At 35.4% G+C, this 14,574-nt stretch overlaps 1 protein-coding gene across 2 annotated transcripts; it reads left to right on the plus strand.

Annotated features, from left to right (window-relative positions):
* On the plus strand, positions 1–13,501 carry LOC127851548 (uncharacterized). Of its 2 annotated transcripts, none has more exons than XM_052385377.1 (2): positions 1–483; positions 8,355–13,501. In XM_052385377.1, the coding sequence occupies exons 1-2, from the start codon at positions 403–405 to the stop codon at positions 10,245–10,247; spliced, it is 1,974 nt and encodes a 657-aa protein (XP_052241337.1). In that variant the 5' UTR covers positions 1–402; the 3' UTR covers positions 10,248–13,501. The 2 variants fall into 2 exon arrangements, with proteins under 2 accessions (XP_052241337.1, XP_052241338.1); XM_052385378.1 differs by lacking the exon at positions 1–483 and adding an exon at positions 4,453–5,592.
* The last annotated feature ends 1,073 nt before the right edge of the window (positions 13,502–14,574 follow it).

Here is a 14,574-nt window from a genome sequence, read left to right on the forward strand (position 1 = left end):
CAAAGTGAACGATGTGTACGGATAAGAAACAAATGGGCGGTTACGGAACGAATGAGCGAACACCGAACAAATGGATACAAAGATATTATTCATAAGATTATATCAAAAATATTATTTTTTATTAGCCTACACATACAATACTTACATTTTCTGCTCTTTAAATTTCCAAAGAAGTCAGCGATACAATTTGAAGCGTCGTTTTAAAGCAGAAGATTGGAATAAAACCGAGGAATATTTAGCAACCAAAATGTTTTCATGACATCTTTTGAGGGTTTGGAGATTGAAGCAGAACTTCAAAGTTCTTTTCGTTGTCTAACTGCAACGGAACAATGCCCTCTCTGACAATGTAAGTTTTTTCAGTTCAGTATGTATGTAAACAGAGTTCGATAATTTGTCCTGAAAATGTCAGCGTTTGCAGAATCCAGCATTCGATCCTGCGAGATACAGTACATTATTCGCAGACAGGATTACGACAAAATATATGTAAGTACGTGTGTATCAGAACCGCTAGTTTTCGTGGAAACTTTCTGTTTTGTGAAATAAAATGGGCCGTGCTCTGTGAAAAAGGTTTTAAATGCATGTGCGTAAAGTGCCGTCCCAGATAAGCCTATGCAGTTCGCACAGGCTAATCAGGGACGTCCCTTTCCGCTGTTATGATATTTTTCCTTCCTAGAAAGTCTCTTTTTAGCAAATATCAAGTTTAGGCAAAATGTGTTGCCCCTGATTAGCCTTTGCGGACTGCACAGGCTAATCTTGGACGACACTTTAAGCACATGCATCAAACTCCTTTTCACAGGGCACGGCCCAAATACATGTACTTTAATCGATACAAATTCAGGGCATCTCATATAGAATAATAACACGTTACTACATGTTTTCTATAACAAAAATACATAAACTTCGTAGTTGAGTCGCGCTCTAGGATTCTGGGCATAATGCATGTGCGTAAAGAGCCGTCCCATGTTAGCCCAAGCAGTCCGCACAGGGTTATCCCGGACGACATTGTACGCACATGCATTACGCCTGGTTTTCCCAAAGCGCGACTCGTATATATAATAATAAAAAATAATGTCAATGAAACAAATGCTGAGTAGTATAAATTATATAAACAAGAGGGCCATAACGCCCTAATCAGTGCTCACCTGAGTCCATAGACATCAAATGTTTTAGACTTGACCTGCTAATCTAGTTTTATAAACCTCTTGACCCTGATTCTTAAAAGTATATTTGAATGTTTCAAATATTGGATTTGAGCTTAATTTTAAGAACACAAATAACTGAACATATTACCTGAAGTATATTGATGTGATTAAACTAGTGTGTTCTCAAGCTTTTTTTCCATATAAATATAAGGTAAACTGCCCCGTCCCCCTGGCAGCCATGTTTTTCAACGGACCGGAATCATTTTCAAACTAAACTCACGCATCTAGAAAACAAATGTTTTGAGCATAGTTCATAAAGACCAAAACTGTGAATTCTAGAGTGTTAACATGTTTTCACTATATACATATAGAGAAAACTACTCCGCCAATGGTGGCCATGTTTTTTTTTCACCAATCTGGGCCATTTTCAAACTCGTCCGAGATATCAATAAAACCAATGTTTTGACCAAGTTTCATGATGATTGCGCAAATATTGGGATTTCTAGAGTGTTTACAAGGCTTCTCTATAGCCAACTAAGGAAAACTGCCCCGTCCACTGGCGGCCGTGTTTTTCAATGGACCGGAACCACTTGAAATCAACCAACATATCATTAAGACAAACATTTTGACAAAGTTACATGAAGATTGGGCATAAAATTCGACTACTACATTGTGTACAATGTTTTTCTTTTTTTGACCTAGTAACCTAGTTTTTGACCCAGCATGACCCAGTTTCGAACTTGATCGAGGTATCATTAGGACAAATCTTCTGACCAAGTTTCATGAAGATCGGACAAGAAATGTGAAATCTAGAGTGTTCACAAACCAAATGCGGAAAGACGGACGGACGACGGACAAAAACCGATCCAAAAGCTCACCTGAGCAATCAGGTGAACTAAAAATACACGTGCAGCTCATGTTAACAGTGTGCGCGCGTTAAATAAACCAACACATGACGGTTACACAAATAGGCGTGAGACGAGCTGTTTATGAAGCAGCGCGAATGTAAAACAAAACTGTACGATATTATACCGTATATTCAATGTGGTAAAACAAAATATGCGACTTTGTTTCAGATACTTAAAATGTGTCAGAAAACATTGCTACAACTATAACTTATATTAAAGATTTAGTTCAGTAAACATCGTTATCCGTTCAATATCATTAGAGTTATAAATTATCGGAAGTGTCACGAATTTCCTTTCAGTTACAGACCACATACTATTTTGGCGTAACTTCTGTTACGTACACCGTGAAATATATTCAAAGGTCTTTTTGTCAATAATAAGAAAAGGATATTTAATAATTTAATTTAACTTATGACAGCTTTAAATCAGTCATAGTGTTTATTTTCAATAATGGCAGTCACATATTATGCACTCCAACAATCAGACCAGCTATTATCACGCGCTCTTTTAATGACAAATTACAGTTCAACGTGGTTAACACATTTCATATAAGCATGATACGGGCTTATATGATATTCATGACCACAAACATGTTAAGCGGTGTTATTGCACTTTTTACCAAAGCTAAAAGAAGTTCCACGACGGTGCATCGCGCAGTAAATTATAGATCGATATGTGTTATTCAGGGAAAAAATGCAATATGCCCATCATTCCACATATAACACAAGACAAAGAAATATGTATCCGGTTGATGATGGGGCATGTTAGATATCTTTACATACATATGGTAAAATACAGATACAGCAACATTTTTTTTGTAATAAAAAACATTTGGAAGCAATGGTAGCAAAAATATCTAACCTTTATCTGTCTTAGACCAGGGATTATTTTGTTCGGATTTTTTTTTAAATTCTAGCTTAATGACATGAAATTACGTATTGAAAGTGCAAATTTAAATTCGAACAGTATTGTTTGAATATATTTAAAATATGTATGTTATATGCCCCAAATAGGATGATGGGAATAATCTCAAAAGATGAGTTAACACAAAAAATGTATTAAATTAAGGTGACTTAATCAATAAAACAGTAATTATATTAATTTTTAAGATGTGAATTGCATTTTCCTAATGAGAAAGCAAAAACTTCAGAAAAACACTTACGTGGGCATGACAAAGTGTTTCATTTAAGTTAAAAGTACATATCAAATATTTATCAATATTAGTGATTTATAGTTCTCGATTGAAAGCACACGCATTAGTTTTATCATAATTTTAGCTATATCATTTTCGCATTTACGATAAAAAAACTTATCAACAAGCAACGGTTGTTAGATATTTGACAAAGCTATTGAACTTAAAACAATCGACCTGTTTATTTATCCATAAAACAATGTAATGCAACACAAATTTAATATAACATACATAATTTAAATTGGTTTGGTTTTCGTAACCCATCAAATCGTGTTTTTTATCCTGTGCATACACATGTTAATTTATAGAGCACATTTGTACTTAAAATCGTCATTTATAATTTCAAGTGTTCCAATTTTCGCTTTATAGCTATATATTTTTCAAGCCGCGATCTTTCAGAATATTTCAAGCTTGTGAATTGTACCGTTAACCTTTTCGGTGCCGGAACCGAATTTTGAAGGCCTTTGCAAACCGTTTGGATCCAGATGAGACGCCACAGAACGTGGCGTCTCATCAGGATCCAAACTGTTTGCTATTCTGATAGTATTCTTTGAAAAAAAAATCGAACAAAATGCTCATTTAGGAATTCAGCAGACGACATTTTAGCAGACGACAAATTTCCCAGTATGCAAAGGGTTAAACTTCTCATTTGTATGTAAAGTACTCCTAATACTCCGCGCGACCTTTTCTTTCATTTGTATAAATATTGTTATCACATAAACCCATCGATTGGTAACTTTTATTTTATACTTTCCGGTGGTTTATAGAGAAATATCAGTGAATTAAAACTGATAATTTCACTGTTTCAAACAATGAAAATTATCAGTGAAAATTATCGATAATTTTCACTGTTTATGTTAAATGACGTCATTTTTTGGACGAAATGACGTCATTTTCCCAACGTAATTCTTTAGTTAAACTCTTTAACAATTTATATAAACTGTGAAATAAAGCATAAAATAAAAAGAAAATTTGTTGGGTTCGGTGGATTATCGATTTTAATTCACTCGTGATCATATAAAATGTATATTTTCACTCGTGGCTGCGCCACTCGTGAAAATATTATTTTCTATGATCACTCGTGAATTAAAATCGATAATCCACCGAATCCATCAAATATCCTCTATATATTGGTATACCGCTGTAACAGAAAAATACAGTAGCTCGATTCAAGTTTGTAAATACTGCATTCAACACTTGAAAAGAACAATTTTGGGTGGTAAATGCGCACACTAAAAGACGATTGTAATTTAGTTAGAGTCTACAAAATCTTTATACAAATCGCTCCATTAAAGTCTTGAACTGGGTGTAAGAAAAGTGCGAATACTTAAAAGGAATTCCTGGACAAATGTGCGCTGTTTGGGGATTCACAACGTGTTTTAATATAAATGACTTTTTGTGGATATTTGACTTGTACTTGTAAAAATAAATTGATGCGGCGTATACGTGAACTATTATCGGTTAATATTTGCGTTGTATGGAAAAGAAACCGTTTTCAGTTAATATAGTAAATACAACGACTTTATGTTAGTGTGAGAATGAACTCTTTTAAACCAAGTACTGGATTTGGACTCAGTGTATTATTGTTTGAAACGTGTACCTGTATGCAGAGCTGCAAATGAATTATAAATAACGCATCAGTGCAGTAACTTAATACTATATGGAATATTAATATTTATGAAATTGTAAACATGTACAACACGATAAGAGACACTTATTTGTGCCTCTTCGTTGTGGAAAAACTTTATCCATTTCTTAATACCAGCCTAATGAACGAAAAACTTTGACGTAAAACAAATCTTGCTTTTGGTCTAAGACACTATCTGTGTTTTATCTTACTGAGATCAGCGTGTCTATTAAAATATTTGCATATAACAGCACACAGATGTGTCGATACGTACCTAAATGACACCGAATTCACCGGCAGTTGGATTTATAAAATATTGGACATTGTTAAGCAAGACAGGAGTTCTTCGACAATAAACCTATTGAAGTTCAAAATTAGTTTAGATTGCTGAAATGTCTAATAAAGGATAAAATTTAAGTCCTATTGTAAGTTATAAAAATATTACGTGTACATCTGTGCTGGTCGTTTTATATAAGGGAGAAGTTTGACCAAGATGAATTAAAAACATATTAAACTTACGTAAGACTGAAGAAGTTACTTCCGTTTCAAATATACACCATGGGTTATTCTCAAACACAATAAAATTATCATAGACGAATTAAAGTTCCAAGACTACTCGCGGATGGATTTAAATAGGAATGTAACTAAGTTTTAGCAGTATATTCCCCATACGCGAACATGTTTGCAGGAGTGGTGACTGGAGACATTCAAAGTCTTTTAGAGGTAACACCGAGCCATTTGTTGGAAACTAACAATTGCATTATCAGTAAATGCTGATTGATTTTAAGTACTGCTCATGCTGCTGTTTATGCTTTTGATACTTCTTCTTTTACAGTTATACCTAAAAGAAAACAAATACGTGAATATTAAATAAAATTACTACTACTACAACCACTACAACTATTACTTCTACTACTACTACTACTACTACTACTACTACTACTACTACTACTACTACTACTACTACTACTACTACTACTACTACTACCACTACCACTACCACTACCACTACCACTACCACACTACCACCACCACCACCACCACCACCACCACCACCACCACCACCACCACCACCACCACCACCACCACCACCACCACCACCACCACCACAACCACCACCACCACCACCACCACCACTACCACCACAAGTACTACTACTACTACAACTAGTACTAACACTATAACTACTATTACAGGCACTGGTTTATTTTTTAATTTTTGAAAATAATAATACAAAAAATGATTAACAAAACAGTCGTTTTTGGAATAGTTTAACATAAATATAATAGAAAAGAGTAAAGTTTGAGTTTTAAATGTTCAAACTTGGCTGACTGGTGACAGACCACCGTGCCACAGACAGCGGGCCACATTGCAATATTAAAGCTTGGAATCCGTGTCATCCCAAGCACATCGAAATGCAACTCAAAAGCACAAAATAGGCCTAAATTCTTGCTTTAGTGTAATACAATCTTTTCACGATCTATTTCTTTTTCAACAGACGATCCAGTCAAACAGACACCTTGGGAGTTCATGGAGTTAAACATTTGGATCAATGGCAATACATCAATGGGTTTATACTGTTTCAATTTTGGCCTACGGATAAATGTCAACATGAAACTTATTATATTTAATATCATATTGACAGCCGATGAGCACACATAGGTTATGCATTGACTGGACGAGGTATGCTCCCACTTTTCAAAGTTAAACGTAATTAGGATAGTCATTTTTATAATCTTTCTTTCTAATATTTCTCGGGGAGTGTGAGGGCGATGGATGGATTGGTCATATTTTGCACCGGATTGGGCATGTGCAACGATGTAAGTTAAGCAAAACTGAGTGAGTGGTATTGTAAGAAATTTAAGGATATGCGTCGCAGTTTGAGTAGAAGCTTCGTAAAAGACACGTTTGAGTAACGGTATTTTGTATCAAAGACTCTTCTTAAAGAAAATCCAGTCTGGGATGAAAATTCACGTCCTTAACTAGCTTGTGCGGACTGCACGGCTAATTTGGAACGAGAACGCGGCTAATTACGGTACCGCTAACATTCTTTGTAGTGCATTTATGTTAAATTATGAAATGCGAGTTACAAACAATTATAAAATATAATTTTATGAGGCGTTGAGGTGTGAAAATCTATGAACACGTTTCCATATCTCCATCCTTAACGGAACTAGGTCGGGAAACGGCTTTTAAATTCTCCGTCGGATTATAAGGGATTACTGATGTAAATGAATTAATTTGTTGAAATGCATCTCGTTATGATGGCACTATTGATCGCAATCTATGATGTATTGACGTGTTCACTGAATCGAATGCAACCAAATGTGTGCAATTTTTTAACTATTCACTGTTCACCTGATCTCTTTCTGTCAGTTTGTATCTTTTTCCTACGTTTTTTTATAGGTCACGTGCGCTATTTAATAGCGGTGATCAAAATGCATTTTTTAATTAATACGTATCGTTGCTTGTCACACTTGCTGGATTCTTTAACATAAGTTTAGGACTAAAACACATTGTATAAACTTATGCATAAATAATGACAAAGATTAATGTGTAATGGCGTGGACTAAAATGAAGGTAGTACTTTCATTAGTACTTTCATCAAATACATTATATTCAATTATATAGATTAAACACGCGATACAGAAATTGTAAAATATGGAGGTTTGAATTAGCATTAGCCTTTCTGTGTTCAGCATTTATTTTTTTAACAATATTTTTATGATTGTCCCTATATTCTCGTCCAGAATGATTTTATATGCAAGAGTTTAATTTTCACTTTATTTTTTGGAGAACGGTTTAATATTTGCGTTGGGCTTTGTATTGTAGAACTAAAAACAGCTACAGATCGTGCCACGGTTTTTGAACATTCTTTTCTAAAAAGCGGATTTAACAGAAGTAAGGACATGGGCGTGTGTAGAGTAAACAATTCTTTAAAATGATCACCGAAAGTTTTAGTTAGTATTTTTATCACATGCCATACCCTGTTTCCCATGTAATATAATCATAACGAATATTTTTATCTTACACATGTGTAATATACTTTTTAAGCGTTTGAATTGGCTTTTTTTCGTTCGATTGACCAATCGCATTTTTTTATTTTGCTGAAATGACGTTGTAACGTCAAATGACGTCACGAAATATAAACAACATTCGAGAGTTATCATTATGTTTGCGTAAATGTTATTTTATTTGCTCATTTAAAAGCATGTGATAAAAAGATCTTACACTCGTTGTCATTTTATACCATATTTTATTAAACTCGTCCAGGAAATTCGTTAATAAAATATGGTATGCTATGACAACTCGTGCCAGATCTATACGTACTTGATCGAATATACGTTTCTGAAAACGAGACATGCACATGTGTCAGCTGTTTATCCGATCATAGTTTTTTGACACCACGTGATGAACGATTAACTTATTTAAGCTGTACAAGGTGGTGGTTTATTACGTTAACGGTTTTGTTGTCTATTTTGCAGACGACAAACAATCTGTCCCGGGTCACAACACGACAACAGAGCGAGGATTCCATCAACAAGCAGCTGGCAGCGTTCGAACGTCTGCTACAGCATTCTATGTCACGATTCTCCAATGAAAGGCTGTATCATCTATTACGTCAAGTCACGCGATGGGCTGACGCAAAAGAAAATGTAGATAAAAGTAAAAATACTACGAAAGCTGCTTTTAAATTGAGATCGGTACACCAACTGAAGGAGATTGTTGGTACCATGAAAAAAGAAAATAAGTCAGCACTGAATCATTCAGAGGAGAATATTTTCAAAACGTTTGAACTGTTTGTCAACGATCTCCTCTATATAAAGGACATGAAGAAATATTTTGATGATGAAATTTTCAGATCTCTTATGCGCTATCACTTTGATGCTTCAAAGACAGAACCATTTGATGATAATGAAAAAGCGTCTCCGAAACCTGAAGACACGGATAGTGGAAATGGCTCAATGGTTGATACGGACAGATCTACCGGTAGAAATTCTATGACAATTCGCGGTAAGAAGCCACAACTAAAAATAAAATCTTCATCAAGTGGTAAAAATGCTGCGGAGAGTTCTAAGGACAAGTACAAGGCTACCGTTGATGAGTTAAAATCGATTCTACATAAGTGGGAGGGCTTACTGACAGAGCACGATCTTGATCTGAATGTTTTCGATCCTGACAGTTATCACGAACTGATGCAGTTCAGTTATTACTTGCCGTTTGAACCTATTTTGAGGCTAGTCCCGGACATGTTTGCTAAGTGCTATAAATGCATCGAACTTGCAAAAACGTGGTTAAAACTATCTAATGTCGTACTCAAGGACGTTCCTTTGGACGCAGCCGAATTAGAACGTAGTATTGAAGAAGAACAAGATGTGACACCAGATGGTTGGAATGACGATGTTAACACAGATTCTGCAAAGACAGAAGAAGAGTTTTGGGAAGAAGTTAAGAGAGTACAAGGTCAGATTGAATCAGTGACTAAATCTATAACTGATGACGAGGATCTTTTGGAAAAGTACAATGAAGAAATGGACGTGTTGTCTGGGAGGGAAGAACGGTTTTCCTCGGTGACATCTCAAGTTGAAAAGATTGACTCGCTAATCACGCTCGCGGCTGGGGAGTACCAAAAGGCAAAGATTGAACAAAATGCGATGGCAAATAAAATGAAGAATGTTCAAAAAGGAAGTTCGACGTATTCGGAGATGAAATCGAAGCTTCGTCGGCTTGATAGTACGGTAGCGGAAAATCACTGGAAAGTGAAGCGCTTGGAATTTGAAAGAACTTTGGTCAGGGAAGATTTCGTTGTCGAGCTGGATGTACGACCTAGTTTTATACTTTTTATGGGAGACACAAAAGAGAAAATAACTGATCTGAAGAGATTTTTGGAAGTGAAGCGCGAAGAGAAAATTAAGCTGGAAAAGCAGCTCGCCCTTATGAAAACAAACACTGAGCGCATGCGCGAAATCATGCGATCATATCTGGGAAGCGCTTCGTCGAACTTGACTGAGAAATCAGTCTCACGGGAATCGTCATTATCGTCATCTAGATCGGAACAGGAATTTGTTCATCCTCCTAACAAAGATCGTATCGAGGCGGGCGGTGAATTGGGTGGACGGTTTGAAACAATTGAAACGGTAAGAAGTGACTCAAAGCAGGATGGGAAGCGAACGCCTCACACGCATGACAAAAATGTCAAATCCCCTGGGCCTCTAGTTAAGAAACCACAGCTGCAGAAAAGGGACTTACGACCGGCGTCGGAGAAGCATCCTGGTGATGTGCCAAAGACCGGAATGTCTCCCACTGGGCGGGTGGTGCGAGTTGACCCGAAACCAGCATTGAAGTCAACTCCACGTAGGGTGTGGGAAAATGTGTGACACAACAACAATACCAAAGTAGATTATTTAACACTTGGGTCAACATCGATATAAGATAGGCATGCATATATTCTCGATATTGACCAAACATTGGCCACACTAAGGATATAAATCAGCGCAAAAGTCAACACCACGTAGGCGTAGCATAATGTATGACAGAACGATGTATTATGAAATTACAATCATTCTTTAATATAAGGTTAAGCATTACTTAAACGTATATTGTGCCAAATCGAGACATTACTGATTATTGTAAAAAAAAACATACCCATTGTTTAATGATACTAAGAAAACCCTGGTCAGTAAAATACCTAACCTTGATACTTCTTTGTAAATGTGTCACTTTTCAAATCAGCACATGCGTTTACTAGTTCATTTAGATTTTTGCATTCATAACGAAGTTAATTTTGATATAAAGATGGAAAATATTTGACCCAACATTTACAATGTTTATTTTACACACGCTGAACGTTTTGAAAACTGGATAATGTGATTCATTTCAGGTCTGCATTCAATTCGGTGAAAGAAATACTAGGGCCCGTTTTAACCAATGAATTCTTAGACTTCAATTTTAAAATGATGAATTTTCTTCTTTGTTTTTTAAACCTTTAATATACTAAAATTACTTGAATATCAAGTCTACCATGACAGGTAACATCTTTAATTGTGTTTTTTTTTCGTTAAGAACAATATGTTAATGATGAAAGCAGCATTTTAAGCCAGGGCATTTGCACACTCTGGCGTATTTTTTATTGAGTCGAAGACAATTTTTTTTAAGTCTCATGGTTTGGTGGTTACGGACTCAGGTGTTAGATCGTGTCTCGATTTGGATATACTTGGTTGTACTGAAATGTCCTTTTGAAAAGAACGAACAGTGTATATGTTCACACGTAAATGGTACACAAGTACATTAGTTAAAATGATATTTAAAAACTCACGAAGAACTATACTGTTTTGCGTACATATACATATGATATCGTGCTTGTTTATGTGTTTTTTTAACACTGAAGTTGTTAAAAATTACAGTCTTAATTTATCCATTACATGTTTAAATGGATTTTTCTTATTCGAGTAATAGATATTAAAAATTGACAAAATTTAAAAAAAGTAGTTTCAGATTCGCAAGTTTTCGTTTTAGTTATGATCTTTGTGAGTAAATTGTAATACTGAGCATTTGCCATGCTCTAAAATATCAATTATATGCACCTTTTGACGATTTTAAAACCTGAAATTTATAAAGCGTTGCAATGCGAAACGATTGAATACTTTAGAAAGTTCTGTTGTTGTCGTTATATTTTGTGAAAATACGAGGATTTGCTTTTATAAAGTAAAAAATACATCACTCATTGTATGAGCACGGGTGGCCGAGTGGTCTGAGTGGAAGACTTTTTACTCCATGGGTCAGTGGCTCGAGCCCAGTTGAGGGTTACTTTTTTATATTTTTTGTATTGCATGCTTGTTTTCTTACTAGATATGTGTAGGTCTAATGTTTAAATTTATCAATATAAAGCATTTAATACAAGCAAAGATCTGTGAAAATGCCCCTTTAAAAATTACTTGTAATGTTGCATTATGTTTTGATATATGCACAATTTTCACTTGTAATTTGCATGGAATTTGAGTTTGTGTAGCGTTATCACGATTCCATTCATGGAAATTTTATACTAAATTTGCACACGTGTTACTTACAATTCTAATGGGTGATTAATTATTTAATGTATAAAAACATGTTTTTTCATAATATAATTTTTGGCTCTAGATCTACTTTATAAGCAGTGCATATACCCTTTTAAATTACCAAGTGAATTATCTCAGACATAATGCAGCATTATTTCTGAATAAAATATTGAATAAAATATTGGTCACTTTAGGCGATACATTTTAATGCAACATTGAACTCCCCATATGTGTCGTGTTCTGAGAAAACTGGGCATAATGCGTGTGCGTAAAGTGTCATCCCAGATAAGCCTGTGCGGTCCGCACAGGCTATTCAGGGACGACACTACCGCATAAACTGGATTTTCGCTAAGAAGGGACATCATTTAAACGAAAATTCCATAAAAGCGGAAATTGTCGTCCCTGATTAGCCTGTGCGAAGTGCACAGGCTAATCTGGGATGACAATTTACGCACAAGCATTAGGCCAAATGTTCTCAGATCAATACACATATAACGAGGGAGTCATACATATCCTGCGTTAAAAGAGATTTATCGCAGGCAAAACAGCTTTTCCCTACTGGGTTAATGTTGGTGGAGTAAATACAGGATCTCCATTACTTTCATCAACCCGGCTTAAGTACTTAGTTTTGATGACAGAGCCAAGATTATAGAGTTCAATTATATATGTTAACATAACAACCGGACATTTGGCTTAAAATCCATAAATAACAAGCATACACTTGTACTCCACCTTATATCGTTCTATACATGGACTGAATTGTAACATACTTGCTTAGGAACTTTTTGAAATCATGAAGCATCCAGATGAAAGTTTTTAATTATTTCCTATTGCAATGATACATATTTTCCAACGAAACGCACTGAAGTATCGGTAATGTGCATATTACACATTAAGCCGACATGCACATACTTGTAATACGTTACAGCAAACTAACTCGTGTACTTGTTTAGTTGTCGAATCCAGATTTACATGTTCACTTATTTCTGTAACCATAGCAACTGCAAATTTTGTCTGACGGAAAAACTGAAATAACGGGTATATTCCAATTTTGATCCACTGTCAACAAACGAAGTTTCATCAAACTAGCTCAAGTGCGGTTTTAGTTATCGTAGGATTCATATACGTACAGTAAGACGGACAAACGGCAGGTGTGAGGCTACTAAGAGTCCCCACCGGTTTGACCAATGAAGGACAAATAATCATATCGCCTCTCCTAGGAATTTTTATTTTTACATTCCTTCATTTAAGATAAATCGATTCCCTCCATAGAAATTTCGGACGTCATTAGCAAGAATGGTTAAGGTGTATGATATCTTAAGCATGAACGGTTATGGAGTATGACGTCATTAGCATGACCTGTTATGGTGTATGATGTCATTAGCATGAACGGTTATGGTGTATAATGTTAATAGCATGAACTGTTATGGTGTATGATGTCATTAGCATGAACGGTTCTCTAATTTTTAACATTTTGCTTTCACATACAATGTCTTTTTCTTAATACATTGTTTCAACATGTTTAAACAACTTTGGTTCCAACCATACATATAAACTTGTTTAAACTCGAATGATTATTCAAATGTTTTGTGTTTAAAATGCAAATACCGCCACTATGTTTTGTAAATATACTACTGAGGAAAGGAACCATACTAGCCTAGCTATCGTTCCAATCCTATAAACATTAGATGCGTGTAAATTATGTTGTATTACACATTATTGAATACATATGCTTAAACCAACGGTTATGATGTATGCTGTCATGAGCATGAACGGTTATGGTGTATGATGTCATTAGCATCAACGGTTATGGTGAATGATGTCATAAGCATGAACGGTTGTGGTGTATGATGTCATAAGCATGAACTGTTATGGTGCATGATGTCATTAGGTTGAACGGATATGGTGTATGATGTCATTAGCATGAACTGTTATGGTGTATGATGTCATAAGCATGAACTGTTATGGTGTATGATGTCATAAGCATGAACTGTTATGGTGTATGATGTCATAAGCATGAACTGTTATGGTGTATGATGTCATTAGGTTGAACGGATATGGTGTATGATGTCATTAGCATGAACGGTTATGGTGTATGATGTCATAAGCATGAACGGTTTTGGTTATGATGTCATAAGCATGATCTGTTATGGTGTATGATGTCATAAGCATGAACAATTATGGTGTATGATGTAATTAGCATAAAAGGTTGAAGTGTAGGTTGCCATAAGCATCAACGGTTACGGTGTATGATGTCATAAGCCTGAACTGTTATGGTGTATGATGCCATTACATGTAGCGTGAACGGTTATGGTGTATGATGTCATAAGAATGAATGGTTATGGTGTATGATGTCAAAAGCATGAACTGTTATGGTGTATGATGTCATTAGCATGAATGGTTATGGTGTATGATGTCATTAGCATGAACTGTTGTGGTTTATGATGTCATAAGCATGAACTGTTATGTTGTATGATGTCATTAGCATGAATGGTTATGGTGTATGATGTCATTAGCATGAACTGTTTTGGTGTATGATGTCATAAGCATGAACTGTTATGGTGTATGATGTCATTAGCATGAATGGTTATAGTGTGTGATGTCATAAGAATGAACTGTTATGGTGTATGATGTCATGTAAAAAGGTTTA

This window comes from Dreissena polymorpha, chromosome 11 (genome assembly GCF_020536995.1).
Source record: "Dreissena polymorpha isolate Duluth1 chromosome 11, UMN_Dpol_1.0, whole genome shotgun sequence".
Classification (NCBI taxonomy): Eukaryota; Metazoa; Mollusca; class Bivalvia; order Myida; family Dreissenidae; genus Dreissena; species Dreissena polymorpha.